General features: G+C 37.8%; 1 protein-coding gene across 8 annotated transcripts in view; it reads left to right on the top strand.

Moving 5' to 3' along the window:
* Positions 1-10,636, top strand: part of WDR47 (WD repeat domain 47) — a 49,508-nt gene extending 38,872 nt beyond the window's left edge. For 5 of the 8 annotated variants that reach the window (XM_033093549.1, XM_033093550.1, XM_033093548.1 and 2 more), the window contains 5 exons: positions 2,461-2,630; positions 3,192-3,368; positions 3,997-4,128; positions 7,382-7,600; positions 9,292-10,633. In XM_033093549.1, coding sequence (XP_032949440.1) covers positions 2,461-2,630; positions 3,192-3,368; positions 3,997-4,128; positions 7,382-7,600; positions 9,292-9,434 — 841 coding nt within the window. In that variant the 3' untranslated portion in view covers positions 9,435-10,633. Of the gene's footprint in view, positions 1-2,460; positions 2,631-3,191; positions 3,369-3,996; positions 4,129-7,381; positions 7,601-9,291 lie in introns of all 8 variants that reach the window. The other 3 variants (XM_033093555.1, XM_033093554.1, XM_033093551.1) reach the window with 1 other exon arrangement.
* Positions 10,637-12,329: the final 1,693 nt, after the last annotated feature.

Raw genomic sequence — 12,329 nt, 5'->3', positions numbered from 1 at the left:
CATATGACTAATTCTTTAAAGTTTCTAAGAAAGCATATAGTTTATGTATATAACCTCACAGAAAACTGAATTTGAACTCCTTACTCTTTGATTAGGTACTCTTTTTGTCAATTTATTTGTTAAGGCTTTTACTGTCAGAATAAATCAGCATAATAAAGACCATGAGCTATTTGGTAGGTTTTGTGATTAGAGAAATGAATTGCTCAAATGGAATAGTTTTCATACCATTAGACAAAAATACCCAAACAAAACAAGCCACAAATTTTAAAAAATTAAGTATAAAAAGAAATACATGTTATCTATGTTTTGGAAATGTTTTACAACTCTTAAGTCATTTTTATTATAATCCTAGTTTGGAGAACAGAGGGGTGACAATATTTATTTGCATTTTTTTGGATATCTGTATCTGAAAGCAGAAATTTAGACTTTCGCACTGAAGTAGCATTTAAATGTTGGGAAAAGGAATAGGGCTCATGATAGATGATAGTAATATAATTTATTGGTGCTCATTAATGTTAGTTAAATAGGAATACATGAGCGAACATAGGCAGAATTCCAGATCAAGGAGTGGAAAGTAGCAGTAATTATGGAGACAGAGTCAAAGACTTGTATATTTAGGGTTAATCTGACCTTAAGTTAACTGTTTCTCCTTTTTGTATTTCTTATGCTGGCACAGATGTTTCATAGACTTCATGAAGCAAGTGATTTTTATGAAAATAAATTTATTTAATAGATTTTGAGCTCCTATGTGCTAGGTACTATTCTAGGGTTTGGGGACAGTTGTGATTAAAGGAACATGTTCTTTGACTTTATGGAACTTCTGGTTTAGTGGGGAAGATGAACATTATGCAAATAAACATACAAACAAATATAATTATATGTTGTGTTAGGTCTTGTGAAGAAAAAGTACAAGGTGCTGTTAAGTAAAACGGGGATTTGGAGGACTGGGGAGTCAGAGAAAGGCCTTTCTGAGGAAGATGTATTAAAGCTGAGTTCTGAGGATGAGGAGAACCTAACTAGGTGAAGAGAAGGGAGAAGATAGTAAACCAAAGGGCACATGAAGTGAGAAGGAGCTTGGCTTTTTGAGGAACCAAAATGAGTTCAGATTGCCTGGAGTATTATGAGTTGGATTGTGATGAGGCTATAGAGATAGACATGCAGAGCTTTGTAGTCATTTTGTGTTTATCCTGGGTGCAGTGGGAAGCCACTGAAAGTTTTGAGCAGAGCAGTGTTGTGAACTAAGTATATTTTGAAGTGATCACTCTGGCTGTGGGTCAGATGGCAGTAAGAGTGGATGTTAGGAGAAAAGGAAGAAGGCTGTTGTCATTGACGGCTAGCGTAATGGCAATAGAGATGGAGCACAATGGATGGAGGGAAAATCCATTTAAAGAAAGAATCAGTGGGCCTAGTGGTGAATTGGATATACAACTGAAAAGAGAATCTTTCGATCTCGTCTATTTTCTAGATCAATGTTAAGCACCTTCTGGGCATTGGAGACTTAGCAATCTTTTTTCTTGGTTTTAAAAATTTCTTAATTATGAAAAATTGAAAGGATACACGAAAGTAGAGACTAGAACACTAAAATGCAGTAGTCGTCTAAAGGTTTTGTCATATTTGCTCTGTCCTTCTTGTTTGCTTACGTAGTTTAAGGTAAATCCTTTCACCCTTTAGGATGAATCTTCAAAAACAAGTACAATTTCTTACATAGGCTTGACGTTATCATTATACCTTACTGTTAAGTGGGTTGTCATGACAATATGTGCCCCTGCCAGATTTTAAACTCTGGATCAAGCTCTTGCCTCCTTTATTTTTTTATCCATCCCTCAACGCCAGGCAACTGCTCATATTATATGTTTAATATAATGTTTATTGAACTTTTTGAGTTTGCAAGCATTCTTTTTTTTTTTAATTTTTATTGGGGAATATTAGGGAACAGTGTGTTTTTCCAGGACCCGTCAGCTCCAAGTCAAGTCATTGTCCTTTAGTCTAGTTGTGGAGGGCGCAGCTCAGCTCCAAGTCCAGTTGCCATTTTCAATCTTAATTGCAGGGGGCGCAGCCCACCATCCCTTGCCAGAATTGAACCAGCAACCAAGAGCTTGTGCTCTAACCAAGGAGCCATCCGGCCGCCCCTGCAAGCATTTTTAACTCTTAAAATTCTTTTGTGTTTCTGAGTTAAAATCCCTGAAAAATATGTGAAATGGAGGTTTTAAGAAAAATACTGTGTTCCCTATGTGGTCTGAAATAAGAGTCAGATTAGTATAATAATGATTTATAATTTTACTTTTGGACTTTACAAATACTTTAAATTTATTTCATCTGAGATGTTGAAAATTGTTATTAACATCTTGTCTGATGTTCTTTTTGTTCCCTCCCTCAAGAACAACCATCATAGAGAACTTCATATTCATTAACTTTAGCAAGCAAAAAATTGAAGTGTCTTTCTGTAATTTTTCTTTTTAGTACACATGACACCCCTAAGCAGCCAGTGGTGCGTTTTAAAAGGAATAAACATCATAAAGGATCCATTTACTGTGTGGCATGGAGTCCTTGCGGACAGTTATTAGCAACAGGATCAAATGACAAATACGTCAAAGTGCTGCCTTTCAATGCAGAGACTTGTAATGCAACAGGTAGGGCCCAAGTGTGCAAGCAATAGCTCACCAGTGTATGTTTATGGTTCCTCATGTTGTATTTCTGATACATGTCTGTACTGTTTTTAATAACATCTAAGAATACAGCCTTAAGAAGAATTTTTTTACATTCTAATTGCTTAGTTGCATTCATGAGGCATTATTGTTTTTTAGTAAGTTCTTACAGGTCGCCAGGTTGTGTCTAATCCTGGGGAAATGACTGTGACCAGAAAAATAACTTTTAAACAACTACCAGAATTTTATTAGTATATGTTTTCTAGAGAGTATCTGTCTTCTCTTTCACTTTCTGCCGGGTAAAAGACAAGAAAGTCAACTACATATAGCTTTGTTTTAGAGATGATGATATCTGAATCAGTATTTTGATTTCTTGAAGTTCTTTCTTTGCTCAGTAAAGTGAAATTGATTATAATACGAATTCCCTAAATGAAAATATACACCATACCACTCTACCTTATTCTTGGTCAATTCTGAGGCAGTTTAGCAGTCTCAAATTATCACATTAAGTTGAGCAGCATCTTTTTGTTTTAATTCTTACTGCTGTTTCAGGACCGGATCTGGAATTTAGCATGCATGATGGGACAATTAGAGACTTGGCATTTATGGAAGGCCCGGAAAGTGGTGGAGCTATTTTGATAAGCGCTGGCGCAGGGGACTGTAATATTTATACAACCGATTGTCAGAGAGGACAGGGCCTGCATGCTCTGAGTGGACATACAGGTATGTGCCATCAGTCTCAGAGGCTGTCTTTCCTTTTGATTCAACCTGTGCTTTTCCCCTTCTGCATTTCATTAATGGGATATATTTCATCAAACCAGATTTCTTCAAGACAGGAAATTTTCTGTCAGAAATTTAAATTGTGAATTTTAGTTGACAACACAGTAATGATAGGTAACATTTCGTTGTGTTAAGTCCTTTATTTATACACATAATTCCTTAATTTAATCCTCACAACAACTTTATAAGGCAGAAAGTTTTATCTCCATCTTATCCATGAAGAAAGCAAAACTTGAAAAAGCAAAATGACTTGGCTAATATCTTATGGCTAAATGTGGCAGAACTGAGACATAACCCCAGGTCTGTCTCGTCCAAAGCTGGTGAGCTAACCCCATAGTCCTGTGTTTCCTCTGTGGAAAATTTACCATAATTTCAAATGAAAATGTTTTTTAAGTACTAATATGAGGTCCTAAAACACTGAATCACCAATGTATATGTGTGGAAAATCTCTACCACATAGTACATTTGATTACCCAGACCATGGCATGCACAATAATAAGGAGTACTTAGCTTTGAATGTGTTTTAGAAAAGTACCATTCCACATTAATAACTGAGTATTGTCTTTAATAGGCCATATTTTAGCACTTTATACCTGGAGTGGCTGGATGATTGCATCTGGTTCCCAAGATAAGACTGTTAGATTCTGGGATCTTCGAGTACCAAGCTGTGTTCGTGTTGTTGGCACAACATTCCATGGAACTGGTAGGTTTTTCTTGAATTTAAATGAATTTTGTTGAGGAAGAAACTTTATAAACTGCACTCACCTACGTCTTCTCCCCTGCAACATATATGTTAAAAAAAGAAAAAGAACAATAGTAAAATAAATACTTGTTATTTTCATGGAGTACTTTAAGTTCTTCTAAAAATGCTTTTATCTGTTACTTTATTTGTAAAAATAATATTCAGCTTAGGAAACCGAGGCCCAGGGAGATTAATATCATGCCCTAATTATTCTGTTAGCAGGGCCATTTAGACCTTGGTGTTAATAATTATATTTTGTTTTGTTTGCTTAGTTTCTGTGCACTTATCTTGAATTTATCTCTCATCTGTCCCTTTAGTTGTCCAAATTATTTTTGGCCCCTTTTCTCTCCTTTCAGAGATTTCAATATTTTGGTCATCTTCTCTCTCTTGCAACATTAACGTCTCTTTGTCTACCAGATCTCTCCTTCTGTGCTTCTCTCCCATATAGACATACATACAAACATTTTATAGAATTGACAATGCCCCAAAGTTTCTTTGTTGACCTCCTAATCCCCCTCCGAGTTCTGCCCCTAATAGTTTGCTCCCTTTCTTATCCAGATGTCTCAACAAAAATCTTGCCTACATACACTGTTTTCATTTCCTCACCCTCAGTCTTCAGCCTACCCCAGTCTGTCTCCTGCCGCAACCCCTCTAACAAGAGTTGCCTTTTCAAGATCACCATTAACCTTCATGTTGTCAAAACATTTTTAAATCCTCATTTGACTTCAACACTCAGCAGTGTGTAAGAGCTGACCTCTTCCCCTTTTCTTCTGGGCGTTCTACTCTTCTTTTACCTTTCTGGAGAACTACTCCTTTGCTGGCTCTTCCTCCTCTGCTCAACCTCGAAATTTTGGCAGGGACTAAAGTCCCAGGGCGCAGGATCTTTGTCGGCTTTCTCTAGGTGAGTACATCGATTCCCCCAGCTTTAAGTATAACTTGTATGCTGATACGAGTTATACTTAAATTTTCATCTCTAGCCCAAACTGCTGCGTCCAGGCTCGTGTTTGTAACCCATCTACTTGACCTCTCCTTTTGGATATCTCACAGGACATCTCTTACTTTCCATGTGCCAAACAAAACTATTGAATCGTGACCTCTCCCCTCAAATGTCACTGCCCCAGACCTCCTCACCTACGTGGTCCCACCCACCCATTGTTCATGCCAGAAATCCTGCAGTCTCCCTGGACCCACTCTCCCCCATCTCTTTCCTCTAGAATCCAATCTAAAAGCAAATCCTGTGTTTTCGTCTCCAAAATCTATCTTAAACCCACCTACTACTTTTCATCTCATTGCCACCACTATAGGATAAACCACCATCTCTCAACGTAGCCACCACGAGAGCTTCCTTCCTCTGCTCTGCGCTTCTACTGGCCCCCTCCATTCTGTGGCCACGCAGCAGCCGGAGCACATTACTCCTTGCTTACAACACCTCGATGACTTCACATTGCTCTTAGGTTAAAGTGCAGACTTGGCACAGCCTACGAGACCCTGCTGGATCTGGCCTGGTGTGCCCTTCTAGTCTCATCTCAGATCACTTGCTTCTTTCCTTTAAGTTCCTGGAACATGCCTCACTCCTCCTACCTGCAGTGAAGTCACGCTGTCTCCTTGGCCTGCAGCGTTCTTCCACTTGTCTTCTAATGGTTAGGTCCTCCTTATCTTGATAGTGCTGGCACGAGGGAGTAGTGATCTAATAACTGTTGAAGAAATGAACCCAGATTTCCGTTTGTACCACGAACTCTGCATTTGTGAAACTAATACAAATATGTTTCCCCTGCATATCAGCTCTTCTTCCCGTTTTCCCTGTTTTTGATAATGGTTCTCTTATTTCCTCACGCAACTAGATGTGAAATCTGGGACTCATTTTTCACTCCTTTCTTTGCCACCATCCAGGCAGTTAATTGCCAAGACTGTTGATTCTTTATTTATATTTTTGTCTGAAATCTGTCTATCATTTAAGCCCTTATTCTCTTGCTACTTCATGCCATCTTGTGTTCCAGTGGCTTCCCTTCTCTATAGTCTGTGCATTTTAATTTGAGACCCATTTTCACCTGAGTTAATCTTCCCAAAGTACTGCTTGGATCATGTAATTCTCTTCCTCAGAAACCTGCAGTGACGTTTCACTGTGCACAGGAATGAGTGCACACTCTGCAGTGTGGGATTCAAGATGCCCGGCAGTCGGGCCTCACCTGCCTTTTATGTCTCAGCTACAGGCTACCTTTTATGTTAACTGGTTAAACCTAGTGACTCCAGCCACACTAAGCTCCCTGTCCTTACCCAGTGTTATACGTTCCCTGGAAACAGTTTCTCATGTAATTCTTCCTGATCATATAGCCCTCTTCTCTCTCAAAGTTTCACGCAAAGATTATTTTAATTACGTGCGTGTGTAATACATATAAACACACACATGCTCTTATTTATGCTGTTGGCTATTCTTTGAGATCTGAGTTAGGTCCCTTTTTTCTGTGAAGTCCTCCCAGGCCACTTTGGTCTAGAACAGTTGTTCTTCAACCTTGTTTTTATTATTGCCCGGCTAAGGGGGAAAGGTAAATTAATTTTTTTCCTAACAAGAGAACTTAAATACTAGGTAAGATTTTGTTGGGTGCAGTTGAGCTTTGGGGAGCTACAAACCATTGTTAATGGTGAAGATTTTTTTGTACCCTGAGCACCATTTTGCACCCCGTTGGGAGCACTGTTGCCCCCCCTGAAGACAGATGCATGGTCTAGAGGTAGGACTCCAGCCTGTGGCCTTAGAGCTTATTTTTCTGTTTAGTTCCCATTGGTGGTTAATCATGTGTTACTTAGAGACATTTTCTACACTGCGTCCAAAAACATATTTTTTTAAATTTAATTTCTGTTCTTCCAACTAGACTCTGAGCTGGGTATGGGACTATTTCTGGACACTTACCTGTCAGTGAAAAAAACACTGCATTAGGAAAAGCGATTCATCTATTGCACTTGTAGGTGTCCAGGAGGTTCTCCCAGATGACAAAAAAATGGACTTTCTCATTTTTCACAGACTCTTGCTTCATGCTTTGCCCCTAAAAAGAACACAAGTGTTTATTGGTTGACTGTTAATTTGGATTTTTTCCATAACTGAGCAGTATTGGTAAGCTATATTAAATTTTCAGTGTATGGTTCAGTAAGCATAATGAGCTGTTGCCGTTTTCTATATTGATTTTTCCACATTGAAACTTCTGTTCCTCCTGCTTTCCAGGCAGTGCAGTGGCATCTGTAGCTGTAGATCCCAGCGGCCGTCTCTTAGCTACAGGACAAGAAGATTCTAGCTGCATGTTGTATGACATTAGAGGAGGAAGAATGGTACAAAGTTACCACCCTCATTCCAGTGACGTTCGCTCTGTTCGATTCTCTCCTGGAGCTCACTACTTGCTAACAGGATCCTATGATATGAAAATAAAGGTGACAGACCTACAAGGTGATGGAGATTGACTTATTTCTTGTTTTTTTTAGTCTCTCCTTTTCTATCTGGGATCTTTCTTTTTTGTTAAGCTGGTGAGATTGAGTAGATGACATTTTAAAATTTTAGTTTTATGGTATTTACTGCTCAAATTACTAGTACTGTATTGAGGTGAATTATAGGAAATTACTAAATAAGTAGAGTGAATAGTCTTATTTTTATTGTGAAATAGTTCTAAAAATTTAAAAGAATCAACATTTATTACACTTAATCATTTTGAGTTCAGTGACAATGGATGTTAAAATATGCACTTATGTGCTCCCATTTGCTTCTACTTTAAAAATCTTGGTGTGTAATCTGTGTAATTATATCTTCAGTATCTAGTATTTTAAAATATTCATTAAGTAAATATTTATTGTGTACCAACTAGGGACAGACAGAAAGATTAATAAGATGGATAACATGCACCTTGATAGAGCTCTCATTTTAGAGGTCAGTAAAAAGTAAATCAGTAAATAATGTAATTTTAGGTGTTGGCAAGTGCTACTAAAAAAAATTTATAAGGTAGGAGAGAGTGACGGGTGGATAGGAGAAGGCTAATTTTGATAGGATAGAGTAGATCTCTCCAGAGACGTCCATTTGCACAGAGACCTGAGTGATTAGAAGGAACAAGCCCTCCGAGGACCGTAGGAGACGACCACAGCAAGTGTAAAGGTGCTGGCGGCATGTTTGTGGCCCTGCGAGAAGCCAGGGTAGCCGGGGAACCAAAGGAGGGAGAGGCAGGAGAATAAATCAGAGGCAGGGTTTTATAGGCATTTTAAAAAACATAATGGGAATACCTTGGAAGATTTAAAACAATGTAATAAGATCTAAATTACATTTAAAAGACAATTTTGAGTTTTGTAGGGAGAATGGATTATAAGGACAAGTATCAGTGAGGAGGCTATTGCAAAGTTCAAGTGAGAGAAGATGGTGGCTTGGACTAGGGTGGAAGAGGTGGAGGTGGTAAGAAGTGTCTGAATTTGGGTATTTTAATTTGTTTAATTAAATTTGGGAAGTGAGGGAAAAAAGGAATCAATGCTGATTCCTAGGTTTTTGGCATGAGCGCATGGTGCTGTTAACTGAGATGAGGAAGACAGGTAAGGGAGGAACAGGGTTAGGCAAGAAAGTCAAGAGTTTGTTTTAAACAAGTTAAATTTAAGATGGCTGTCAGGCAATCAAGTGAGATGTCGAATAGCTGTTTGGATACTAGTCTGGAGTTCAGGTGAGAAGTCAAGGTTGAAGAAGTGTGTGTGTTTCATAAGTGTATAAATGGTCATGATACTAGGTGAAATTTCCTAGGAAGTGAAGGGTAAAGGGAACAAGAAATCTGGTTTGACTCCTGGGATTCATCAAACATGAAGTCAGGAAGAGACAGGAAATCAGCAAAGGAGACCGAGATGTAGTGGCATGAAAGTCAGGGAGAAATCACGTTTAGTGAGTTTCAAGGAGCAGGTGGCAACTGTGTCAGTGTTGCTGTGTATATGTTACCAAATACTACTGACATGATTAGGTATTCAGAAACTTATCCCTGTTTAAATCTTTCAATGTATCAATGTAGTTTAGGATTTTTTATACTGTCATGTTTTAAAGTAAGGGAAAATTTGTGAAATCTTTTCATATACTTATTTTGTATTGTAAATCAATATCTCTTTCCTTTGTTGATTTAGGAGACCTCACTAAACAGCTTCCCATCATGGTGGTGGGAGAGCACAAGGATAAAGTGATTCAGTGCAGATGGCACACCCAGGATCTTTCCTTCCTGTCGTCCTCTGCGGACAGAACTGTAACCCTCTGGACTTACAATGGGTAGAGTACACCTGGTGTCATCTATGCAGTGAAGGCACGGAGACTTAAGACTACTGAGTTGTGAAAATTCCAAGTGTGAAGAACATAGACTGACCAGGAGTGGCGTAGCACGAGGAGGCCACTTATACCATGTACCCCTTTGGTAGGAGCTGTAGGGTGGTGTTATTCTGCAGTTCTTTCCGTCTTCCATGTGAGCTCGTGCTGCTGTGACCTGCTATATGTAGTCTTGTTGCCAAAGTCTGCAGAAGAGCTCTTACGTTGTCATTGTGCACTCCAAGTCAAGGTGGACGATGTGTTTACGGTTTAGTATTAAATGCATTCCTTGGTCTTTGCCTAAATAACAGTTTTATATACACATGGAAATTTAACTATACTTTAAGCATATTATTACATGTAACGCAACCAAGTTCTACACAGATCAAGTATAGGTGTTCAGAAAGTTTGCTTTTCTCACAATCCCATGATATTGTATCACTTGTCAGCTAGAGGTCAGAATTTTAGGTCTCTCAAAAGTTACGTGGTTGTTTTCATTAAGGATCATTATGGAGTTTAAAGATGGGTGGGAAACTGCTTCTTCATTTATTATGTGGTATAGGCCTTTTCTTTTTTCTTAAATCCAGGGATATAATTACTACTTTGTCACATTATTTTGTTTCGGGCTTAATAGGTAAATGTGTTTGCTTCAGAAACTTGTTAATTTCAATTTTTTGAATGCAACAAGATACCTCCCTTCTAAATTGTACTGTAGAAGCAGAGCAGCAGCGTTACGTGATACACTTGATGGTACAGTAAATTTACTGGCTAGCATTTTTCCTCTAAAAAAGAAAACTTTGCCATAGACTATAGCATGGCTTGAAATGCTATGTCTGCATGATAATTTTAACATGAGAAATTTAAACTTTGCACTCCAAAAGCTTATTTGGATTTTTTTTCTTGCACTGTTTTGTGTAATGCAAAATAATGATTTTATTTCTACAGCACTGTAGATCCTAACATTCATGTATCTTTATTTTCATATTGTACAGTAATTTTACTTTAAATTATTAAATAGGCTATTTTATTTATTTCAAATGCAGTTGAGTTGGTTCTAATTATTGAACTGTCTGTGCACTGTATGTAGCAAGCATTTTTAAGCTATTGTATACAAGTGGAAAGGGTTATTAGAAGTGTAACTGTGCTATTATTTCAATAAAGACCTCTTGACATCTAAAACTATTTTTGTTGCTCAGTGTCTGTGGCTTTCAATTTAGAGTGATATTTTTTCCAGTTTACTTGGAGGTAGGTTGGTCCAGTGGATGAACCCTGCAATCAATTTCTTAAGTTTCTTTTTAAAGTTCTGCTACTGACTTACTTTTTAACCCATGGCAACTGCCTAACTTTGTGTGCCTTCTATTTCTTTTATTCAAGATCTAGAGAACTTTCTGTCTTGAATATATTGTGAAAGTTGATTAATGAAAGCCTGGCAAAATGTATTAATTCTAACTTAGACTAAAACTATGTTGAATTGAGTGCTTTAGGAAGAAATAAAGTCTAATTAGTTATGGATATTCCGTGGGCACCCAGTTTTCCTACCTCTCAGGCAAACAGGGGAACTTTGATAAAGATAGGCTGTAATTTCCTCCGTAGTTTACTTTTATGCTTAATTTCACACATTTTAGATATGATAGGAGGTTATTAGTGTTAAGTTTAAAACTAGGAAAAAGGACAATTTCTTGATACAGACTAGCTCAACTTCATGGTAAGAAATGTTCATAAAATTTTGTATTCTACCTTAATCACTATCAGGGAGTAAACTTTAAGACCCTCCTATATCATATGGGATGTGGAATTCATTTTGCAATGCATTAGATACTGCATTTCCCCGAAAATAAGACCTAGCCAGACCATCAGCTCTAATGCGTCTTTTGGAACAAAAATATATATAAAATAAGACCGGGTCTTATATTAATTTATAGTAAAGTAAGACTGGGTCTTATATTAATTTTTTACTCCATAAACCGCATTAGAGCTGATGGTCCGGCTAGGTCTAATTTTCGGGGAAACACGGTAATAAGCACTAGAAATGATCTTCAGTAAGTTATCTGGTTACATATGTCCTTTTTCCTGTGCCTCCACCCTTTTTCATGGAGGTGACTAGATTCTGGGTAGTTCATGTGAAAGAAAAAAAATGAGTAAACTGAAGGACCTGCATTCTCAGTTGTGGGTACAGGGAAGGGGTGCGGGGATGGGAGTGTGGTGCAGCTGAAATTCTTAACTCCTCGGCAAAAGCTTCAGAGGTCTGATCCAAAAATTTTTTTTTAATGTTTTAATTATTTTTCAAAAATTGTAATAAGCCAAATGATACAATCAACTGAAAAGGCAACCCATGAAATGGGATTAAACATTTGCAAATCATATATCTGATAAAGGATTAATATCTAGAATATATAAAGAATTCCTACAACTCAACAGTATCCCCCCAAAAAAACTCACCCCAAACAACCTGATTAAAAAATGGCAGAGGACTTGAATAGACATTTCTCCAAAGAAAATATGCAAATGGCTAATAAGCACATGAAAAGATGCTCTACAGCACTAATCATTAGGGAAATGCGAATGAAAACTACAATGAGATATCACTTTACGTCCTTTAGGATGGCCATTACCAAAAAATAAAGTGCTTGTAAGGATGTGGAGAAATTGGAACTCATGTGCACTGTTGGGGGGAATGTAAAATGGTACAGCCACTGTGGAAAACAGTATGGTGGTTACTCAAAAAAATTAAATCCAGCAGCCCCACTTCTGGGTATATAACAAAAAGAGTTGAAAGCAGGGTCTGGAAAAGATATTTGTACACTCATATGCATAGCAGCATTACTCAAAATAGACAAAAGGTGCAGGATACCCAAGAATCCATCAA

The sequence above is a fragment of the Rhinolophus ferrumequinum genome, chromosome 22 (assembly GCF_004115265.2).
Source record: "Rhinolophus ferrumequinum isolate MPI-CBG mRhiFer1 chromosome 22, mRhiFer1_v1.p, whole genome shotgun sequence".
Taxonomy (NCBI): domain Eukaryota; kingdom Metazoa; phylum Chordata; class Mammalia; order Chiroptera; family Rhinolophidae; genus Rhinolophus; species Rhinolophus ferrumequinum.
This window is presented reverse-complemented; position numbering and strand designations above follow the sequence as displayed.